Below are 21814 nucleotides of genomic sequence, written 5' to 3' on the forward strand. Positions count from 1 at the left end.
GGCAAATGTGAGGATGTCACCTCACAATTCTGTGCAATGGAACTGAAGCTACAACAGCGAGTGCAGAGTCAATTGCAGCTTGTGAGCAATCGAGAATGCGGCGAAAATCACCTCCGTTGTAATCTATATCACATTTGCCGTCGGGTCATGCTGCCTTTCAAGGCATTTGATCTTTCGCCTCGAGCCTTGTTGACTACGTCTAATTTGATACGCGCCAATATAACGTTGAAACCCTTTCAGACTCTACTTGCCATTGATTGGACTCAAGAGACATCGAGAGGCTGTTGAGAACTACTTTTGAGGCGGCTTCTAGCCACGGAGTCCTCGCGAAGTAAGCTCTATCTGATGTATCTGAAAACCTGAGGGCGATACAGGGTAGCCGTAGCGACAAAGGGGTTGATTCGAATGTAAAAAGTGTCTTACGTCTCCAAAGCATTCAAGCGAGAAGCTTACGCTAATCTTGTATCAAGTCACCAATCACGTACCATTGTCTTCCAATTTGGGGTTCTTCAATATATCTCTCATTAGAACATCCCAGCATCGTGCGACTAAGTCTCGGATTCTGCCAGCCAAATTTGATTTCTCCAGAGACATTCGGGGGTTGCTGAGCTGGGAATATCGGATCATTACTGGACGTGGAATATTGAGTAGCCTTACTATCGAAGAAAAAGAGAGCTGTAGAAGTTATGTTGCGTACCAGACCAGGGTGTAAGTCACAGCGCACTTTGTAGTGTAATGCGCCTAGGGCCCCAGGTATGCCACATATTCTGCACCACATGAGCAACCGGATGTATCTGACGTAGTAGGGTAACAATACTCGACATCGTAATTCTCTTCCAACTATTGTGTGCGCTGATTCAGAGCTTTATCCTCCTGCATCGTCAATCCCTTCAAACCAGCCTCGTCGCTTGTAGGGCCACATCTGGATATTGACATGTCTATCTCTACTTTCTTGTACTTGAACATCTACTGTTGCAGCGCGACTCGTCCGATGATGGAACTTGAAAATATTCGGCGCGATCATGCCTGTTGATCTCATGTCAATAATCCTGTATCCATGACAAATCTAGAGTCATCCCCGCCTTCAGACGTGTACTTGTCCGAAAAAGGACAGGCTGCACCTTCCACCACATTTTATGGCAATCGCCGCGTTACAGCATAATTGTACGGTTGGCATTATAGCAGTATCCTGCGTACAGACTGGCTGGTTCTGCGAACTCATTGTAAGAAGCGTAGCAAGGGTCGTTTGGAGTTTGAGACTAATGCTCATCTTAGTACGAAATGGATAACTGCATTCAACTGCACTGGCCACTGCTGTAGAGTAAGTTGGCTCGCAATCCTGGGAGATAAAACGAAGACCCTCAACTTTATTTTCGAGCTCGTTCATTTATCTTGAGAAGGGCTTGAAAATCCTAAGACCAATTGAGAAGACTTTAGGCAATACTGCGAAGGAGCGTCTCCTAGCCATATCTAGTCCTCAACAGAATGCAAAGATGTGGATAAATATCGGCGAACGGGCTGAAGACATGCATTTCCGAAGACCAGCTATGAAACAAATCCCTGCATAACTTCGGGCGAAGTAAATTTCCGCCCTTGCTGTGTATGCAATGTGGTGTAGCACCAATCATATACTACAGTCTACCCACTGTCAAGAAATCCCCTACAAAGATGATCGCTGGTATTCAATAGTAGAAAGAGGTTTCTTGGTCTCCAATTCAATCGCCGGATTGCAGATACCGGAAGGACTGTATCGAATGACAAGGACGACCTAGATCCATACATGCATAAAAGGGCTTAGGACCGCAGCAACATCATACGATCGCACTCTACTATTGCCACCACGATGTCAAGTTCTTAAGCATATGGGCATCAAGTAGTGCTTTCTGATAGCCGAATGTGAAACGACTGAAATGCAGGGCTGTTTAGCTTCATAGAAGGACGTAAGTTAGCTGTTGGGAGATTTTGATTTTCAAAGATAATAGTATTGCATGTATGGCATGTCTATCAATCATTTCATAACAAGAAATAGTGTCATCATTATCATCCAAATTAATGTCCTAGGCAGGCTCTTTCACATAAATTCCTTTGCCTCCATAAGCCTGTGTTCAATGAATGTGTCTGCATGGTCAAGTGCAATCTTCGTTCACTGATTCAAGCCGCTTAGTCGGTTTTCCAGGTTATGGCAAAGTATGGTGAAATCCGCTGTCGAGATGCTTGTTGTCCCTCAAGGGCACAAGAATATCACATTGGCCTCGGAGCTAGTGCTTGCAAATCATCCCAAGGACGTTTGTATTCGTTCCTTTTCTTGAAGAGTTCCTCGAAAAGACTCCACGGCGGGTCCGTTGGACGCTCAGCCTCAGGGTAGCTGAAAAGTATCTGTCCCGAAATTTCATTGAACTTATTGAACATTTTCTCAAGAGTGTCTGCTTCTCTGAGGGCATCTTTCAGCACCGTGATGTTTTTCTGATGAGCTGGATGGTGTTTTTTCGCCTCCTCTTTTTCAAGAAAGTCTATAGCGTTAAGAAAACTCTTCTCGATGTACCCGTAGAATTCTTCCGAGGTTTTCTTCTGGTGTTTGTAGGGCATGTGAATGAATTCGTCAGTAGAGCAGACATCCCTCCAATGAAGTCGAAGCTGTTCGCTTGTCGACATCCAGTATGTACCCTTCTCGTTAGGTGTCGCCGCTTTTACCTCCTCGGCCAAACGTTGCTCCCTGGATTTCGTCATTGCTACGACTCCTGACAGTGTCAATCGCGTGAGTATGCAGCAGAGATTTAACCCTTCTAGTTTGAATGAAGATGTTTAATGATGTGCTGATCAACCTTTATGAAGAAGAAGCTTGACTTGGACACTGTGAAGGTGACTTGTAAATTGGGGGAATGGAACCCTATTTATGCCCCCTATCTTCTGCAGCAGCAGTACGTGCGGATTTTGCATCCTTTCTCGCAGAGAGGAAGTCACATAGCAAAGTCCACATGAGACTCCTTAGAACCAGTGTCTCCATCCAGTTGAGTAGGTGAGGGGGAGCCTGACTGAGACCGAGTCGATCTGCAGAAGGGGGCCTACGTCCCAGAATTCATACCTAGTTTCACGATATTGGCTGCTGAGGCATCCACTCGAACGCACGAGGCGTAAGGGTCCAGTGGTGATCAAGTATGTACCCTCATGATCTGCGACTGAAACGCGGGTTCCTTGTGACTTCCACCATGCAGAGAGCAATGCTGAGACGTTGCCCGTGTAAAGGTCAATTTTCTATCCATTGAAAGTAAAAGATACAGTGCTAAAGATCATTTACGAAACATTCGCTCGTAATTCGAGGAGCGTCAACGTCCAGCCAAGAGATCAAGGTAAGTTTATGAGGAGACGTAGGCATGATGTTCCACGTCTAAGTTGTCGGATAAGCTTTGTGGCCGTGCTGTTCATTAGGATAGCTGAAACTAGTTTGCTTCACAATCGACATCATCAGCGCTCTTTTGAGCGACACATGGTTCCTTTCGGCACTCCCTTGGCTGAATAGTGAAACAAACATTGCAGGATATGCGTTCATTTATTGGATGATCATCCCTTGCCTCGGGACTTGTACTCTGCCTTCGTCAGGTAGCCTGCTCGATGCTTCTCATGCCCTTGTGTTGCGTCAGGTAGCCTGCTCGATGCTTCTCATGCCCTTGTGTTGAGGAACAGGGCTTGCAAAGGCGCATATATAGGTGTTACAAAAGTTCTGATTATGAAGCAGTTCCAGTTAAGATGTGTTTATTCTTGTCTATCTAGATTAATTACACTCGATCGTTTGCAGACAAGCATGTTAAAGCATAATAATCTTTCCTCTCAGGCATGTTCACCCTTCTATTTAATCAAAGAATGTTACTCGCAGTATGTGCCTTGCTGTCTTCAGTAGACCCCTTAGCTCGACAAGACTTGAGCCGATGGGTCATCCATCTTTTTCCAATGTGGTTCGAATTTGAACTTAAGGATTTCCTCGAACCCCTCCCAGCACCTCGGACGAGTCCTCGCATTATAGCTGTAGCAGATCGTAGACGAGATTCCCTTGATATTTTGCACCAGCCCTGGAAGTTTCTCTGCTTTTCGCATGGCGCTAAGTCTCGAGAGATTTAAATCATGGATATCACCATATGATGCTTGACTTCGGAGTAGATCCGCAGCAAACCCGATAGAGCTCATGATGTACTCGTAGATTTCCTTCATGTAGTCCAACCTCTGGAAGTCCGACCACTCTTTCCACTCTTCCCCTGCGGTGTTCCATGATTTGAGGTGCGAAATTGTTGACTTGAAGCTTGTAGCTCCTTTCCCCTCTGAATCTGTTGGAGGTATGACTTCTAGATTTGTAGAGGTCATTATTAAGCGGGTATGAGGAACTTGCTAGGGAAAGGAAAGATAATCAAAGATTAGCTGATTGGTCTTGTGCAAAAGAATCTGAGGTTGTAGGATGTGAAAATGACGACACATTTCCGGGAAATGGAAACCCTATATACACCTTCCATTTCGTCCATCGCTTGTATGTTGGAATCTTTTCCACCCGTCATTCGCAGGAAAAGGGTCATGTTGATTTCTTCACGAAACGCGATTTCGTCATAAAATTTACCTGGAAGCCGATATCTCGCTTCTAGACTCCACGGCATCTTTCTTCCCATTGGCTACCAACTCAAAGCCATGAGTCGTGGTGGTCCACTTGTGATCAATTATGCATTCCCTTGGGTTGCATTTGAAACGCGGTGCGAAAAGTAATCGGATGAGTCTGTATCTAGGTGCGAACCCTTCATGGGTGTCCGTGTAGGCTCGTCCATAAGATGCTGATCGAGCTGGACTTGTCGTTAGAATGTGAGATGCAGCTGTGCTGCATGACAAGCTGGCTCTTCAGGGGTAATTGGAAATGGTGCCCGCTCCGTTCTTGCGGGGCCATATGTGGTATAGGAGGCCTGGATTGGACGCCTACTATTCAAACACCGCAACCCAGGCGAGATAGTAGGTAGTCTCAGAGCACACTGCTTTTCGAACATTTTTTGGTTAGGAATCGTTGCCAGCATAGTATCAGGCTAGCGGGGCTGCTTTGGTGGAGGGCTAATTGTCGTCGTTTGCGGGCACTGTACCACTCGCAATCTTACAAGATTCGCACGTCACCTTGGTCCCTTGTCGCAGAAAGATTAGAATATGGGCTCAGATATGCAATGTATAGAGGTGATGGGGAAGTACCTGGGGCACTTACTAAGTATATTGGTAATTGAAAGGATGCTCCGTCTACTACACACGCCATTGGTTGCAATTGAAGCAACATACGACTGGCGTTTCACGCGCAGAGATGCAGATATCTTATTTCAAGAGAAGTCGCTAAAATCGATTTAGCTGTTGTTATTACAGGTTGAGCAGTACTTTAAGATTCAAGTTCGTGGTCATTGAAGAATAATTGATTCATGTATTTCGTTTTGGCCATGTCGCTGAATCAACACCTAAGTATCTTGGCAGAACACCTCATATTCCCTGAATTCAATGGAGCACTAAGAACGATAGGCATTTATTGTCCCGTAATGAAGATTGTTCTATATCGATTCCTCGAGATGGGGTAAAACTCCACTTCACTTCATAGTGTGTGTTCCCTCCCGTTCTGTACGACCTTTCACATAGGCATGCAACATATATTGTACACCTAACATATTACCAAGTTTGGAGACAAGTCCATAGAATCAAACCAATACATAAAATCTTCACCCCGTCTGATGGTTTGGGCATCACCCCACCATTCCCAAATTTGCCACCAACGATCATGCCTGGTGCCGAAACAACAGCAGTCTTCGACGCAGCTTTGTAAGCTGTGAGATTTCCATTTTTGCTCTTACTGCGTCGAGTCAGCCGTCAAGGATATACCTAAAAGATCTCAAGGGAACCTGTTAGACGCACGGCGGGTTCACCACCATAGCCATACCCTCATTACAATGGTTTCCCACAGAACAGTAGATCCACATAGGATGTTCATCCTTAGTAATGACGGTAAAAGTATTGTTGTTCTACCAGGATTATAGAAGTCAATAGCGATTCCTGTATCTCCGGATACAACACAGGGCCCTTACTTGTTCCTTTTCACCTTTCGCAACGTTCACCACCCCAGAGAACACGCTGCTGTTGCCTTCAAGGGGCACACAGGGTTTCTCGAAGGTACTTCGTACGACACTGTGTGAACCATTGTGGAAATGGAAAGAGAGTTCGTCGCCAGTCCATGCGTCTATTGTGCTGGGCTCAAAGCTCAAGCCGGATTTTCCCACATTAATTCGGTGGTAACTGTCATGCGCGTAGCATTTAGAACAGCCGAATGTGAAAAGAAGGACATAGTGGAGCAAGAGTAGCTGCATGTTTTACTCAGCTGTTCTGTACTGAAGGAAGCTTTCTTTGGCCGAGATAGATGGGAGGCAATTTTGAAGATGACGAGAAGTTTTTGGAGTGAAGGTTGGAAAAGAATGAGAAATGGAGACGATGTGAACTTTGTGACCGTCGTACTGAAAAAGAATCGTCGTAATCGCTTCACATCGCTGTACAGAATATGAACCGAGTGGCTTTGCGCTCTGTGGCGACTGCAGGCTCCTGTTTCAGCGTCACGCAGACTCTGATCTTCTCGGGCCTAATAGAAATCTAGCGCACCACCGCGGTTGAGTCTCATCGTGCAGCTATTTTAAATGAGGCTCTATCTGGCTGGGATATTGTTGACGCTGTAGATAGAAACTTGGCCAATATGGATCACGACATTTTTGATTGGAGACACTGAGTCGTCAGCCAGAGCCTCTGCCTTAGGCGTCTGAAGTGAGATATCGAATGCGCAACAGTATGAACGACCTGTGGACCTTCGTTGTGGTGGCAAGTGGGTGCAAGACGTGGGTCACGCACACGCCCGCCTAAGATCAGCATTAGAGATCCAATAGCACCTCATCAAGACCCTTACTCAAACTCACCCTCGTTCTGCTCTCTGAATAACCCAGACTGAGATGTATACAACCTCGGAGAGACTGCAAAGTAGAGATTAAGTAGTCGTGCGATAACACTGGAATGAGGACTTTGGCACTCTATCAGGAATATAGAGTAGGTCATTCCAAAGAGTGTACATAGGATTTACGCATCAAAAGGATTTTTTCCTTCCCCAGGGATATTCGAATCCGCGCTTCAATAACCCTTGCGTCGGGCTGTGGCAACCCGATTTTGAGACTAAAAGACGAGACCAGCGCCACTCGAACCCTCTTGATCTTGTCAGGCCCCGACATTCTCCGTCCTCCCCTTACTCGCAGCGGCGTCCTTCAGGAAGGCTTCTGATATCTTGAACCCTCTATCAGCTGCAAATTCCTCAGCCGTCTCGCCCATCGTATTTTCTCTCTCCAGATCTGTACCATAAGCTAGCAATAGCCTCAACCTCTCCACATCCTCAGAAAGGACAGCATTATGCAACGGCGTACCTCTTCCTCGACGTCTCGAAGGCGGATATTCCCTCCTTTCCAAAGCATTAACATCAAACACCCCAAGATCCAGCAAATGTTTCATCATTTCCACGCGCCCTTCTTTGGTTTCCCGTGCCCCAGCTGCCGAATGTAAGGCATCGCTGTCTTCGAGTCTAGCACCGTGCTGAACAAGAAGGTCGAAAATGGCTGGACTAGAATTTGCGGCTGCGACATCGAGTATTGTCGAGCCAACCTTGCCGATTGCGTTAACGTCTGCCCCGTGGGCGAGGAACCAGCGTGTGAGGGTCTCATTGGCTATGACATGTCTTCGGAGAGAGAGAGATACCTGTTAGCATGGATCTCCTGATCAAGGCCTTCCCGTGTCATCGGAAGGAAAAAAGGAGAGCTTACACTAATATGTTTTTGCCAATGTCTGTCTTGCCATTGATGTCCCAACCATGGTCGAGAAAGGTCTGGAGCAGCGCAATGGTGGCTTCGGTGTCCTCGCCTCTTAACGCGAAAAGTGCGTCCGAGCTAGAGATTGGGGCACCTTGGTGCAGCAGGAAAGAGACCATTTGGGTGTTCTTCGAGCTCGTAGCAGCTGCAAGTACTGGTGCAAGATCTTTCGCTGGTTTGAATGGAGTTGAGCTTTGTGCCGTCCATTGATTCAACTCTATTTGGCATTGATGAATATCGCCACGCTTCACGGCTTCCACCAGCTGGTCCTGTCTCTGGTAGCGATCCGTCTCTTCTTCAAGACTCATCGTCAAAGGCTTTCGGCGCTCTTTCTATCGATGACTCTTTCCTATTGGGAAACCTGGGGTAAGACACGTTGGCAACGAGTCTGACAGGTGAAGTGAAGGCTGAGGCACTTTTCCTCGTTACGTATGACGTCAGACTCACTGGAACGGGAAGGTGGCACAGGACGAGGACTACCAGCAGCGTGCTACCACTTACAACGATATCTTGAGGCCCCGACTTGCACGAAGTACGACTAAGGACTGAGAAAGCCGCTCAGATACTCAGAATTGCTGTAAGTAAAGTGATACTGTTCTAGTTCTCTCTAGTTTCCGGATCCTAGGTTCTGTACCGCTTCAACTACCTCATACATGTCAATCTACTATCCAGCGAGGCGAGGAGAGGAAAAGAAGTACTGGGGAGATAACTACAAAGTACAAACGATATCTTGAAGTCAGAGATTAAAGGCTGCCAATCTGCAAACTAGGCCCCAGCCTGTCAAAGACCGCTGACAGCGTGTCAGTAGATCAGGGAATATCAGGTGCCAATCGCAGTTCCGAGTGGCGTAGATCAGGTATATGAATAGGGGTAAAACGCTCGGTAGGCACCTTATTCGCCTGTCTGAGCCGTAGTCAATGCACATAATTTTCCGAGGTCCCAGTGGCACAGCAGCGAAAAGGCACAACAAGGCTCAATTACCGCCCTCTCTACCACTGACGAGATCGGCTTCCACACCCTCATTCTAAACGATTGGCAATATTCGCACAGGAACACAAAATACCTTGCCACATGTCTTCAGGCAAGTGGCCTCCCTTCAAATTTCGACACTCTACCTGTCGGTTGTACTCGGGACCCTTTAATTTTATCTAACTGTGTGCTGGAACCAATGAGTTTATTGTGCCCAGAGACTGCATACAAAGACTCTTCTCCGTGACTGGCTTATGTCCATGACTCCGAGATTGACGGATCTGCGCCCATTTCTCAGGACGCCTGAGACCTTTGCTCAACCCCCTGCATCTCGAATGATGACGCGTCAACAAGACTTATGCAAGTTTCGTTTCGTAGAACGGATCATACGCATTCATTCCTGCCTTCTAAAGCCATCATGGTTGCTAGTCGAAGGGGGCAAAGTACGCTATTCAGGTATTATCGCCATATTGCAGGGGGAGGCAAGGCGTACTCTAGCATGATGGCCAGTAACACCAGACGATTTTTGGATGGTTCGGAGAAGTCTGCAAGGTCAGTCGGCTCAGCCTGGAATCTTGATATGTATATATATATATATACAGAGTAAACGCTCTTCTGTCTCCAAGATTCATCAATCCCTCTCAAGGACTAAACTTTTCTCTTCGCCTTGCTGACGTTTTTTAACGTCTCATCAGTGAAGAATATCGATTTGAACAGCCACTTTCGAGTCATGTCGCCCATTAAGACCGCAATACTATCAGCCTTCCTCTTTACACTGATACGATTCGGTACTGCTGCCCCTGCAGAGCTCCAAGATCGAGAGACTCCGTGTATTGCTCTTGACAAGTGTCCGGGACAGAACCCTGCACCATCGCCGACACCGTCTCCTACATCAACCGCGATTCCTGCACCTATCCAAGGGCGCACCAAGTGCAGCCCTGACCAGTGTCCCAAATTATGCGGCGGTGGTAAGATCAGTGTATCCGATGGACCGAGTTACCCTCAAGGAAACAATCCTCCAGAGAAGAGATCACCTGGTATCTCTTCGGCCGGCTTTGCGCTTCAAAAGCGCTTCTACGAAAATTCCAACGCAGACGAATTCCCTTACGAGCTCCTCAAACAAACCTACACCACAAACATCTGCCCTGACAAAAGCACAAACACGCCATTTTTCGCGCCTTTTCCTCCCAGCGCAACAGCTATGCAGCAGCATTGCAAGGCCTGAGTGGCTGCACAACCATATTCATCGCCTCCAAGAACGGAGTCTTCTCGAGGCACGTTTGGGAAGTCGACCAAAGAGGCACACCCACAAGGGATCTTAGCCCCGAATTCTACCAAGACACGACCAACGAACTTAAAGCCCAAATCGATTCCCACAGAGACGACTTGAGCGGCGGCGAGGCTTTCCTCATCATCCATACTGATCCCGACAGTAACGCCACACCTAAGAATCCCGAGAACTATGCCTATGGCGTGGTCATTGTCAACGCACTTCTGACCGCGATAAAAGGTGGTTCTGGGATTGATGCAAGCATCAAGAAATATGATCCGTTAGATTTTAGTAGGAGCACGGAGCTAGGCTACACGAGGAGGGGGACGTTCAGTTTCGAGTATGATCCTAAGTATAATGGCACTGGGACCACAGGGGGGCGTATAGGATTATTGGTGAGGGGGTGACGTATTCGCAGAAGACGGGGCTGTGAGGGAAAGAGCCAAAAGGGTAACTACCTATGAAAAGTAGCCGTAAGAGATCTGGAATGCAGGGTATAGTACGTACAAGAAAAGAGGACTAGGAAGCGACGACAGAGTAAATTGAAACGAGGGAATGTAAGATAGAGGGAGATACTTGTTGCTCAGCTTAATTTCAAGCTGAGGTGCTGTTGCTATCCGCCTGAAGAACGCCAAGCCAATTCGTACAAAAGACTATCTCCTCGATGCGGACATTGTTTAATATCAACCCAGAAGACTGCATGAAAAACGAACGTTCTGGCACCCACGAACGACAGGTACTCGCCTCCCAAAACACTTGTCAAAAAAGGTTCTAGTACAGTATCTTATTTGCCCTGGTCCGAAACTAAGATGCGCTGCGAGCTCCAAGTCCCACAATATTTCGGTTCTGAACTTCAGGTAACAAAGCTCATACTCATCAGTCCAATGTCTGGCGAGGTGGAGAGAAGAAAAGCAAGTACTACTGGAGAGGAGTCGATATACGATAAAAAAATGCCCGAAAGTCGGAAGTCAAAAGCCGCCGATCTGTAAACTGAGCCTCAGCTTCTCAGAGGTCGCGGTCAGCCTGTCAGCAGATCTGGAGATTTCGGGATTGTAGGCATCGCTTTGTGCTAGAGTTCCATTGCCAGCTTGCTTTTGACTGCTTGCGTGAGCCGAGCACTCGTGAGATCTCGTGTGGGAGGGTTTCTGGAGGATGACGGTGGGGCTGTGCGTCCCCTTGATCGGTGATTGGGAGAGTTAAGTTGGGTGAAGGGACAGAACAGGCGGTTCTGTGAGTTGAATCCTCAGCAGGGGAATATTCTTGGGAGGCGGCTGCGATGTACTGAAGCCAGAACCTATACTGGCTCCGAAGACTTGGTTGTCGCTTAGTGTTGGATCTTGAAAGTACCACAGTCGTAAAGATAGGACAGTATTTGCGTAGCTTATGAAGTTGCAGATTGGCGAATATACAGTCTTTTTTCAATTAAACCTTCTCCCGCATTGTGAGGTAATGTCTTACGTACTGCTGTTCTCATCAAGTTTCTGGTTCCCTCTTGGTCCGGTAACGACGCTTCGGCATCAAGCGACCGCTTCCCCCGATCTGCAAAAGCCTACCACCCGCCTCACCCCCGTCATCCTCATCACCAATCCAACCCTCCGTTCTATCCAATATATCCGCCTCCTTCTTCTCCGCCGCCGATATCAACGGTAGCTCATCCCCCATCGACTTCCCTATCCTTAGCAGTGCGAATCCATTTAATGATGCCGTCCATGTACGTTGTATACTGGTGTATATCCCTAGTGCCAACAACCCTGTGATCTGTAGAAAGATAAGCGTACTGATGACAACGATCGCAGCGAATGGTGTATGGAGTTTCTGGCTTCGAAATCCCGGGCTAGAGAATATTGGAAGAGCGATCGGATTACCGCTTTCACCCACCGTCGTGTTCTCGAAAGTCGACCACGTTCGCGCTCGACTAGGGTCGAGAAGCGCTCTTGCACTGTAGAAGTTCGTGAGCGTAAGAGCTGCCATGGTGGAATTCCAATTGTTGAAGCGCTGTAACCACATGTAGAGGAAATATGCGAGTGTCCCGTCCGAGGCTGTCGCGTTCGAGAGTCCGTAGTCAGAAGGCCACTGGTCTTCGGTCTCCCCCGGGGTACTCAAAGCGTCTGGTCTGATGCATGGGAGCGTTGAGCCAGATTGGGACTTGAACGGGTTGCACATCAAGTTGTCGGAGCCGCGCGTGCTGCACAGCCCAGTCAGCGGTATGCGGAGGGCGCGGCAGACGTCGAGGTTGGCGCCTCGGGTATCATTTGCGTTGATGATGCTGTTGAAGAACGTGTTGTTACCGAATAGAGCGCGAACAGAAGTTGCGAGTGGTCCTGGCGCGGCGGGTGAGTAGATCAGTTCGTGGGGATTTAGTGGCGTGTTTGGGCCAGTGAAGTGCGGATTGTACTTTGCATTGATGTCGACTTTGTCCTGGACTTGATGCCCCTTCCATTCATTCATGGGTTCGAAGTATGCTAGATTTGAGTCTGCAACGCAATGGAAGGTGAAGTTGTATCGGATAGGAATGTCCGAGGCGGTACCCCAGCTTTTACTCGTCGCTGCTGTTACCCATGTCTGGAGATCTATGTACAATTCTTCTGTAATACTGTGTGAGCTTCCGTTGTCTCGAGTCCAGTTCTTGGCCGCTGGGCTGCATATATGAAAAGAGAATATTGGCGAAACATAAAGATTTGGGGGATTATATTCATCCGCTACCCCCGGAATTGTGTATTTGTAAAGTTCATTGCGAGGGAAGCCGTCTCATTGCAGTCAGATGGGAAACCGGCTTGTGGGATGTCTTGACATTGTAACGATGTAGTCATCCGCAGAACGAGAGTTCTGAGAATCCCAGTGTCAGTGCCGACTGTTAAGGAGCTTGTGAAAAAAGGCTTTGCTTCAATTTTTTGTCTGCGGTCCATACAGCGGTATGTTATAGCCCTCAGGTTTAGGGTCGAAGTGTACACCGGGCGAAGAGTAGAAAGAGTCCAAGCTTGTCAGATTTGAGCGGTTTTGACCGATGACCCATAAATTGGGTTGCAGATCTCCAGCTTTGCCAGCAATTGTGGCTTCAACAACGCTTGGAAGATACAAATCTTTATCGCCGTTTATCGCCGAAAGGGTCGTGCCCACAGTGCTGTATGGCACTGGATTTTTATTGGTGTAGTTGTAATCATTTGTGTCTGCATTGGTCATGACTGTGATTGAAACGGTATCGATGAAAGCTCCTTGAAGTATAGATATGGAGAATGCTGAAGAAAGATCAGAACTATCTTCAATTTTCAAGGAGGGAGTAGCTATACCCAACCCACATAGCAACATCGACAAGACCAAAGGTGGGCTGTAATATCTTCCACCCGTGGGACCAAAAAGGTTCACCCATGTGTCTAGATCCAACCAACCTTTGTCAGCCAACACGAGCGTCTGGCGCATAGAGATAGTAGGCTGCCTTTTAGTCGACGATCGTTGACAATACACAACGACTGCTCTTGCACACACGGCAGATGTCAGCGGTATACTGAGAGTCCCCAAGACCTGCAGCCCAACTCTCGAAACTCTTCGCCACCGGTCATTCTCCTCGAATTGGCCCTTGGAAAATCGACCAATTGAATCATGATACGTTTCGAATCGAACAGGCTTGTATGATAATGTGCAAGTTATTGCCCAAGTGAAGATAGATACAATCGCGAATGCAGATGCTAGCCATAATGACAAGGTATGGCGCTCGAGTTTCTTGAAAGACTCGTTCTTCCGTGTTGTCGACTTCGACTTGGACTTCCCATGCTTTTGTCCAGCGTCTGAACCTACATTATCGCCTCTAGGCTCCTCTGCGATAAACGCATCATGGTCCGTACTTTCGTCTTGCATCTTTTCAGGGGAAACGTTGAAATCCAATTCTTCGCCTGAAGTGGAGACAGCTTTGCCTTCCTGGCCCTGGTGCGATGTTGCTAGACTTTGATATTCGGCAGGCAAACTTTGCGTGGAATGCGACTTGGTTTGATCGTGGCCTGGCTGTCTGCTTTGACATTAGCTATGATATATGTCTCCTACAAATATCAAGGTATCTTCTAAATAGAAGAACTCTAAGAAGGTTGGAATATGCTGTAGGTCTGTGCTGCAGACGTAGCCTTACAGACGCACACTAACGCTGGGCCTACGTGCTCAACCAGGCACACTTACAAGCTAGCTGCAAGGTTCCCCGCTCTTGCGAGATTCTTACCTTCAATGAACGTTGCAGACCTCTGGAACTTTCGTCGGAGACATGATATTCAACAGAGACAACTAGTTACTAGAGGTTCGATATATCTATGTGGTTTGAGGTTCCAGATCAGGTGTCCTTCAATCGATTGCGGATGAAAGACGATGACGGTCTCCCTATCGAGATTTCGGGAGGCTCGTAAATTCAGTCTGTAAGTATTAATGTCAAGGTACGAACAAAAATGCCTTACAAAAGCCTTGCGAGAAGCTTGCGGACAGGATGCTGATAGGGTCGGTATACAAGTCAATGTAGACCCATCGATAAGCCTTCCATTGTTCTTGCATCTTCCAGTTGAGATAGTCGAACTTCAAAGTGAGTTTGCGCGTTCGATCCGCAGCCTTCTCCAAGCTACTTTAGCCAGTCAGCACCATAGCTGGGGACATATACTGGGTTTGTCCTTCGATACTGGGTTTACCTTGGGTACTGTACTTACCCCTGTATCGCTGTACGCTTCCTTCTTTTCAGGATCTTGTTCCAATGCAATTGGGAAGATTTCATTTATCAAAATCTCGGATAGGCGTGTCTCTTAGTCTCATTTCAACTCTTTGACCCTTCTTCACGCATTTGAACCTTTGGTAACTCTGCCCTCCACTCGTGTTGATTTGCGAGTGTTCAAATCAAGACACTTGGTTACATTCGAGCAATCACAACAGCTGACGCCTGAAGAGCGACTATGGCACAAAGTAATTATAACTTGAGGCTCTTGGCCTGCCTCACGGTCTTATTTTGCCTCCTCGCTTGAGGGTTCCGGCCCATCGTCGGCGTGCGGAGGATCATTAATTACGAGCACTCGGCCCCCGAAATATCGTTCAAAGCATGGCTTTTGTACAGAATCTTATTTGCACTGGTCCGAGACCAGGATACGCACGTCGCATCTGCCGTGAACAGCGCAAAGTCCAAATCCGCAAAGCATTTCGGTCCGGAGTGCAACAAAGCTTTAACCCTCTTGAGTCAAAATTCGTATTCTTCAGAGTTGACAGTAATGTCCACCCCCCTTAGCTCACTGGCGTAGGGAGGGGGACGAGAATGTCCAAGGGCATCCGAAGACCTGGGCATTGTTGTATCTGTCTAAGATGTAGGTTACAGATCGGGCAACACTGAAGCCATCAAAAAAAACCAAAAAAACCAAACAAACAAACAGCCACTACTCCCAAAGATACAAGGCTGTTGCATACTTCAGAGCATAGCATACTTACGCAGCTCGATACCGCAGCTTCCAATCACGACCCCCGTGCACCTTAAGTGCCTGGATTGGCTTCCAGCGGCTCTCACTAGCCTGCGCCGCCGACTTTCGTCAAGCTTCCCGAGACGGGCGTACGATCATGTGATCGCTTGCAACTGTATAAGACTCTGATCCCAGTCTAGCTTCTCTGCTTCCAAAATTTAAGTCCGAAGCAAAGTTCACCTTAAAAATCCCAGGCGATCGGTCGAGAACGTTGTGATCTACGCTTCGCTTCCAGAGGGCTGGAACCTGAGTTTGAGGGGAACGAAACGAACGACTCGAGTGGCTGCTGCTAGGAAAATATCCGTGCGAAAGCGATTGTTGTGGGAGAGAGACTACGCTATGGTATCAGGATCAGAGGTGGGCAGGGATCCTCGGAAATCCCAGCTAGGCAAAGCCTGACGGCTACGGATGTTACTTGATCACTGCGAGCACTTCCATTCTACACGAAGAGAATCCGGAAGTACCAACGTAGCTCGCACGTCCATCATGAGCGAGGAAAGCACTTAGCCACATGCCGTCTCTAACAAAATTGCACCCCATCAAACTCAAAAAACCCTATCCCGCATCAACCCATCCCCCCCTCCCCTCCCTCGCCCTCCCCTTCCCCCTCCGCACACCGTCTAAAATGCTCAATCAACCTCACCGGCCGATCCCCATCCGCATAGCACGCCGTATGCTCCTTCGCCCAGTCACTCAGCTGTTTCCAGCTACGACACAGCCGTGCTTGCCCGTCGCCCGTCCTGTTGCCGCCGAACGTGTAAAGGGGCGTGTCCCCCGCTGTGCACATGATGTATTGCCGCAGGCTGTCGAAGCAGTGGAAACTGTGCGCCGACTCTTTGGGCGGTGGGAGACCGGAGAGGAGGGCGCGGAGGGTGGTGCGGATTATTGTCTAGGGAGGGGGAGGGGGGTTAGTGGGGTGGGAAAAGGGAGGGTTTTGGTGGGGAGGTGGGATGTAAGGGAAGGGGCGAGGGGGGCAAGGGGTGGGGGGAAACGAACGAGACAGTGGATTTGATGGTATGCGTCGATGATGTAGACGCCCTTGGACTTGTCGTCGGGGAGGTTAATCGATTGCGGGAGGTTGTTGCTCGCTGCCCATTTGTGGTCCAGGGCCACGATGCCGTGGGCGGGAACGATGGAGGACCAGGCGTCGGTGGTGTCGGAGGGGAGAAAGGAGGAGTAGATTGTTGTCCAGTTGTAAGGGAGCCAGATGCGATGGTTGTTGCCGACTGTGGATGATAGGTGTGAGTGAGGTGATTCTGGAGGGAAAGGGTTAGCTTACTGTAGCTGTGTTCTGGGCTTGGTTGTCGTCTAAAGTATGGTATGGCGAGGCCGACTGTTGAGATGAAGAGGATGAGCAGGGCAACATCTCGCCATGAAAAGTGTGATGTTGTTGAAGGTCTTTCTTCTGATACGGCCATCTCCGCGTCTTGAGATACGATCGAATACTCTTTCTGTAGGAGACCCATATTGCGGCTTAATCGTCAACGAGAAAGGGCGAAACTGTGTGAAGCGGTGAAGACGAGGGGCTTCTTAAGTTCTAGTGTTATTACCATTAGATGTATCGAGCATACAGCTGAGATGAGATATGATGGGGCGGGGAGGTAAGGATTTGCGGGGTGCGAGCTAGACACCAAGCGAAGTCCGATGTTCTTTGACCATCTAGATCCCACTAACAGGTACACCTTCCCAATGAGTCTGCTGGCTCAGGAACGATGAAGCTAAATCGACCTTAGATAGGATCTAGATGCAGGACAAGGAATGCCCAGCATTTTGTATGGACTTCTTTCAGGTCTATAAAGACCACACAGAGCAGCAGGCGTTCCTTCATCCTCATCCTTCGCTTCGCCATTCGCATCCAGACCTCAGACCTTTTGTGCCCATCTTCAAGCAGTCTTCCCTCGCCACCTTTCCCTCCTCTTCTTCCGACAATCATCTACGATGCATTTCGGTATCCTGGCAATGTGGGCAGCGGCCCTTTTTGTGTTTGGAAACGCGGCACCAGTCCCCAGTATGTGCTATGCTGGCGATGTAACGCTGCACTGCGGTTGCTGACTCATGCAGATCCCAAAGACAGTGGCGAGATGACGGAAGTTTGCACCGGTCCTCATTGCATTATCGAGGACGGATGGTGAAGGTGATGTGCAGGCGATCACGGGAGACATTGAGGATTAGCTGTTACCGCAAATGGAATCCGGGGTTTGTTGGGTGGCTCTAGTGATTTTGCACGCGTCATCGTCATTAGTGTAGTCTTCTTGATGGACAAATAATGTCACCATGTAATTATCATGGTCGACTTCTATCGCCAACGTGATTTCCGGGCACCAATGAATTGACTTTGTCGCTGGACCACTAACTATCCTAGTGGTAGTAAGCTTAAGTAGGACAGGTGTCTCTCTTCATGCGCACCAGTAGGATGGCAATGACGGACGCTACCGACCTGTCTAAACTGTACCAAGTATTCCGTCTGTGACCGTCAAGTTGGTGCTCGTCCGTTTGTCCAAGTGGTCATAATTTAGTATCGCTGATCAAACGCTGGACGCTCTTATTGAAAACGTGCCAATGAATAATGTACGCCTATTGTGCTTGGAGACTGTGCACGGCTGGAGAATGTGGCAGGCGGCTCGAAGATTACTGCTTCAGGCAATCCTGCCTTATGACATAGATCATGCATAACGCGGGGTGGTAGTGTCATGCGCTTCTAGCTTATCTGGCCACTGACGGCTCTAAGAAAGGGGGCCAGACGCACATCTAGCAGAGGACTATGGGGTAGCGTCCCACCTGTCAGGGTAGCTCAACCGCCTGAATGTTAGTTCAGCACTAGGTGGAGATTAGTTCAGATATAGCAGATTATGGCCCCCTGGCAGCCAATGGCGGTCAAGATTTCACTATCAGACTTTCAAGCCGCTGTGAGTCCTGACGCAGACGGCGCAACGTGGGGAAATTGCTTGTTCCGCCTCTGGTTCCGTCCGTATGTGAGCACCTTATCCCTATATGCGATGCATGCGTGGGCCCACCCCTAAAAGCTTCAATAATGAACCCTAAGCCATTTGCCTCCTCCACGTGTGACCGACCCAATTGAGACGTTGGGTGAAGTTGGCAATTGAGTGAACGGCTCCAACAACATGACCATCGCTGTCACTATCTCGCGCGCCGCCGTGGAGGCGGTGGGCGCTGTCATCCCCGCCTGCGCCTTCATTACGGTCAGCCTCCGATTCTGGGTGCGAAATTCCAAGTCGAACCCTCTAGGCTTGGATGACTGGTTCATCTTCATCGCCCTTGTGAGTGGCCTCAGAGACACATGAGGAAGAAAGTGAAGCTCATGAGTGCAGATCCTCAACCTTGGGCTGGGAGCTACTCTGATTGCTGGTGCTGCCGTCGGCGTGCTCGCTGTGCCAACGCCCAGCGGGGATGGACCCACAGGCTTCCTCACCGTGAATAGCCACGAGATGGCGACGATGAACAAGGTGAGCATAGTCCCTCAGATCTTCCAATAACAAGAAAGTTGACCATCAAAGATCTATTTCTTTTACAATATGCAGCAGCCATTGACCTTCGGCATCATCAAGCTTTCCGTGCTCTTCTTCTACCGGCGAATTTTCCGTGGCAAGATTTTTGATATTGTATCAAAGGTCATGCTCGGTATCATCACCATATGGACGATCGCCTATTTCTTCGCAGCCGTGTTTGTTTGCAAGACGGCCTTCTGGGCCATCTGGGGCAATCTGGAGCAGTACCTCGCGCACTGCGGCCAAACGACAACAATACCCGAGTCTCTCGCTATATCCGATGTGATTTTAGATGTGATGGTCTTGAGCATACCGATTCCAATGGTAGGTGAACCACTACGTCTTGTGTGTCTCATGTGAAGCTAATGATTGTAGATCTGGAAGCTCCAGCTCACCATGCAACGGAAAATTTTGATCTCTGGCATTTTCCTCATGGGCGCATTGTCGACAGCTGCAGGTATTGTCAGGATGGCGATTGTGATCGAGTGGACTTCTGGTATTTCAGCTCATTTCATAAAACGGCGCGTACTGACTTGTCCAAGGCTTCTACGACAGTGCCAATTTCATCAACAAGAATACGACCGTCATGATCTGGGGTCTGATTGAAGAAGGCATCGCCATCATCGCCGCCTGCCTACCCACCCTCAAATCCCTCCTCTCGAAATCCTCCGTCGAAAGCGTCCTCCGCAGCGTCCGAAGCATTCTCTCCTCTAGGTCATCCTCCTCTTCCAAAGATGGCGATCACCGCAACAACCACTCCTCCGATGACAACTTCTCCAGGGAAGAATTCGAGCAGCACCACGCGCAGAGCAGCCAGGAGAGCGGTCTCGCCAAGCCGAAACCCTTCCAATAGCCACTATCGATCAGCAAGCGTTACGAGTTGGAGAAATACTCTGTGTCATGAGCGTATGATACCCACGTTCCTGCGAGCAGGAGTCGTACCGCGTGTGGGGTGAAGTGCAAGAGACGGAGTTGGGGAAGAGAAGGTGCAACAGGGCCTCCGCCCTCGTAAAAGCTACTCGTGGATATCAAATCACGTTGATTGTACATTAGATCTACAGATGAATGCCGCCGTCGTAGAAAGAGGCTCTGTATTTAAGCTTAAAAGCTACGCACAGGCGTTCCGTCTGTCAATTTACGTAAAGGGTTCATGCAGCTGTAGTCGGTTTACGTAACATGGACGCATCCGACAGGCGGATGGCCCGTCCCTCCATCCACTCGCTCAGGCTGTCCCACTTGGCGCACTCGTGCATGCTCTTATCGCTGTCTTTGGGGTAGCGATCTAGTGGGTTGTCTGTCGGCGCTGTCTGGAGACCCCAGTGGAAGGTGACAAGGGAGAGGTCGGGCTTGCACATGAGACTTTGGCGGAGGTATTCAATGCAGTGATCTGATATGTCAGTACGCCAGAAGGTCGCGAGGGGAAGAAGGCGTACCCGCGTGGAGGCGCTCCAGTGCCATCGCTCGATCGTCTTTGCCTTGGTGGTAGTGCTCTTTGTAAGTGAAGAGACGTATGTTATTCTAGGCGTGTCAATGGATGTGATTGATTGCATGGCAGGATTCGTACCAAGCAATGCAAGCCGTGGTACGCTGACAATGATGCGATCCCACCAGAGCCATCTTTCATTTCGACTGACTCGAGACCCAAGGCATCCAACTCAGCTGGTGATACCACTATCGTATCATCTGTGGACTCTCAGCTATTTCATCTCAACCAAGTGATTGTGATAAATCATACTCCGTAGCATCCCACTCCATGCCTCATCCACCTCCGGCCTGGGCTCTCCCACAAAGGGATTGTCTACGACCGCGATCGTGAGTCGGCGAGTCTCCCACTGTATCGAGCTTCGCGCTGGCACTGGAGCAGATTAGGCCTTATTGCAAAGAATTTTCGAGGTTGATTTACATGGGAGGACTTCTAATTGAGGTGAGCTGGGAGATGTTGCGAATTTGAATGCGACGGCGAATACGAGAGTGTAGAGGAGTAGGACGCAAGCGTGAAGGAGCGGGGAAGAGAGGCAGGATCGAATTCTTTCGCGTTGAGTACAGTCGTCATTTCGACTTGACGGGGCGTGTTCGTCTGTCTCGGATTTTTCAAGCAGGTGGTCGTGTGCTTCAGACATTGATATTGTTGATAGGTGGTCATCAACATGAGTATGAAGGGACCGCAAAGGGTGCTACTTGCAGAATTGATCTCGTCAGATTACCGAAGTGTGGAGTCAAGCCAATGAGATCACCACATTATGGGACTCTGCAACGCTGCATAAGTGCGTCCTTGCCTAGACTCGAGAATGCTGCTAAGCTAGTCCTGTTCCTAAGCAAAGATGGATCAACCACCACCTACTACTGTGAAGTATACTAGCTGTGATCACCATGAACTAGTGGGTAGCGATGAGCTAGTCCCAGGTGGAGTCGTTGAGGAATGAGAGATGATCGCATCGACTTGTATGCCAGAAACTGCGCTAAAATACAATACTTGTTTACTAAGTGATAGCGTGCATGGATACATTACAATCATGTAATTAAAAGACAGCCCCTCCTTCTCGGTCCATGAAAGCAGCTGATTCTTGAGAGTCTACATGTTGGCAGACCAACGCTAAAGCTTGGCTGACCAACGCTAATCTAAAAAATTAGCGTATAAATAAATCCCTTATACTAATTAAGTTTATGGTCTAGTGAGCTTATTTGATTTTATTAATTAAAATATTTTTTAAAGTA

The 21814-nt window shown here is 48.6% G+C and overlaps 6 protein-coding genes across 6 annotated transcripts; 2 read left to right on the forward strand and 4 right to left on the reverse strand.

Moving 5' to 3' along the window:
- Nucleotides 1-2241: 2241 nt before the first annotated feature.
- KY384_000386 (uncharacterized protein) lies at nt 2242-2727 on the reverse strand (the record flags this gene model as incomplete). Its single annotated transcript, XM_044808922.1, has 1 exon — nt 2242-2727. The coding sequence occupies one exon, from the start codon at nt 2725-2727 to the stop codon at nt 2242-2244; it is 486 nt and encodes a 161-aa protein (XP_044665675.1).
- A 1173-nt stretch (nt 2728-3900) lies between these two features.
- On the reverse strand, nt 3901-4353 carry KY384_000387 (uncharacterized protein; the record flags this gene model as incomplete). The annotated part of the gene is made up of 1 exon (XM_044808923.1): nt 3901-4353. One exon carries the CDS (start codon nt 4351-4353, stop codon nt 3901-3903), a length of 453 nt encoding a protein of 150 aa, XP_044665676.1.
- Nucleotides 4354-7245: 2892 nt separating this feature from the next.
- Nucleotides 7246-8194, reverse strand: KY384_000388 (uncharacterized protein; the record flags this gene model as incomplete). The annotated part of the gene is made up of 2 exons (XM_044808924.1): nt 7246-7756; nt 7842-8194. The coding sequence occupies 2 exons, from the start codon at nt 8192-8194 to the stop codon at nt 7246-7248; spliced, it is 864 nt and encodes a 287-aa protein (XP_044665677.1).
- Nucleotides 8195-9585: 1391 nt separating this feature from the next.
- On the forward strand, nt 9586-10532 carry KY384_000389 (uncharacterized protein; the record flags this gene model as incomplete). Its single annotated transcript, XM_044808925.1, has 2 exons — nt 9586-9892; nt 10075-10532. The coding sequence occupies 2 exons, from the start codon at nt 9586-9588 to the stop codon at nt 10530-10532; spliced, it is 765 nt and encodes a 254-aa protein (XP_044665678.1).
- Nucleotides 10533-11598: 1066 nt separating this feature from the next.
- Nucleotides 11599-13977, reverse strand: KY384_000390 (uncharacterized protein; the record flags this gene model as incomplete). The annotated part of the gene is made up of 2 exons (XM_044808926.1): nt 11599-12763; nt 13034-13977. 2 exons carry the CDS (start codon nt 13975-13977, stop codon nt 11599-11601), a joined length of 2109 nt encoding a protein of 702 aa, XP_044665679.1.
- Nucleotides 13978-18715: 4738 nt separating this feature from the next.
- KY384_000391 (uncharacterized protein) lies at nt 18716-19459 on the forward strand (the record flags this gene model as incomplete). Its single annotated transcript, XM_044808927.1, has 3 exons — nt 18716-18871; nt 18923-19057; nt 19109-19459. 3 exons carry the CDS (start codon nt 18716-18718, stop codon nt 19457-19459), a joined length of 642 nt encoding a protein of 213 aa, XP_044665680.1.
- Between the last annotated feature and the right edge of the window lie 2355 nt (nt 19460-21814).

The sequence above is a fragment of the Bacidia gigantensis genome (assembly GCF_019456465.1).
Source record: "Bacidia gigantensis strain McMullin 20006 chromosome Unknown contig_49, whole genome shotgun sequence".
NCBI classification, from domain to species: domain Eukaryota; kingdom Fungi; phylum Ascomycota; class Lecanoromycetes; order Lecanorales; family Ramalinaceae; genus Bacidia; species Bacidia gigantensis.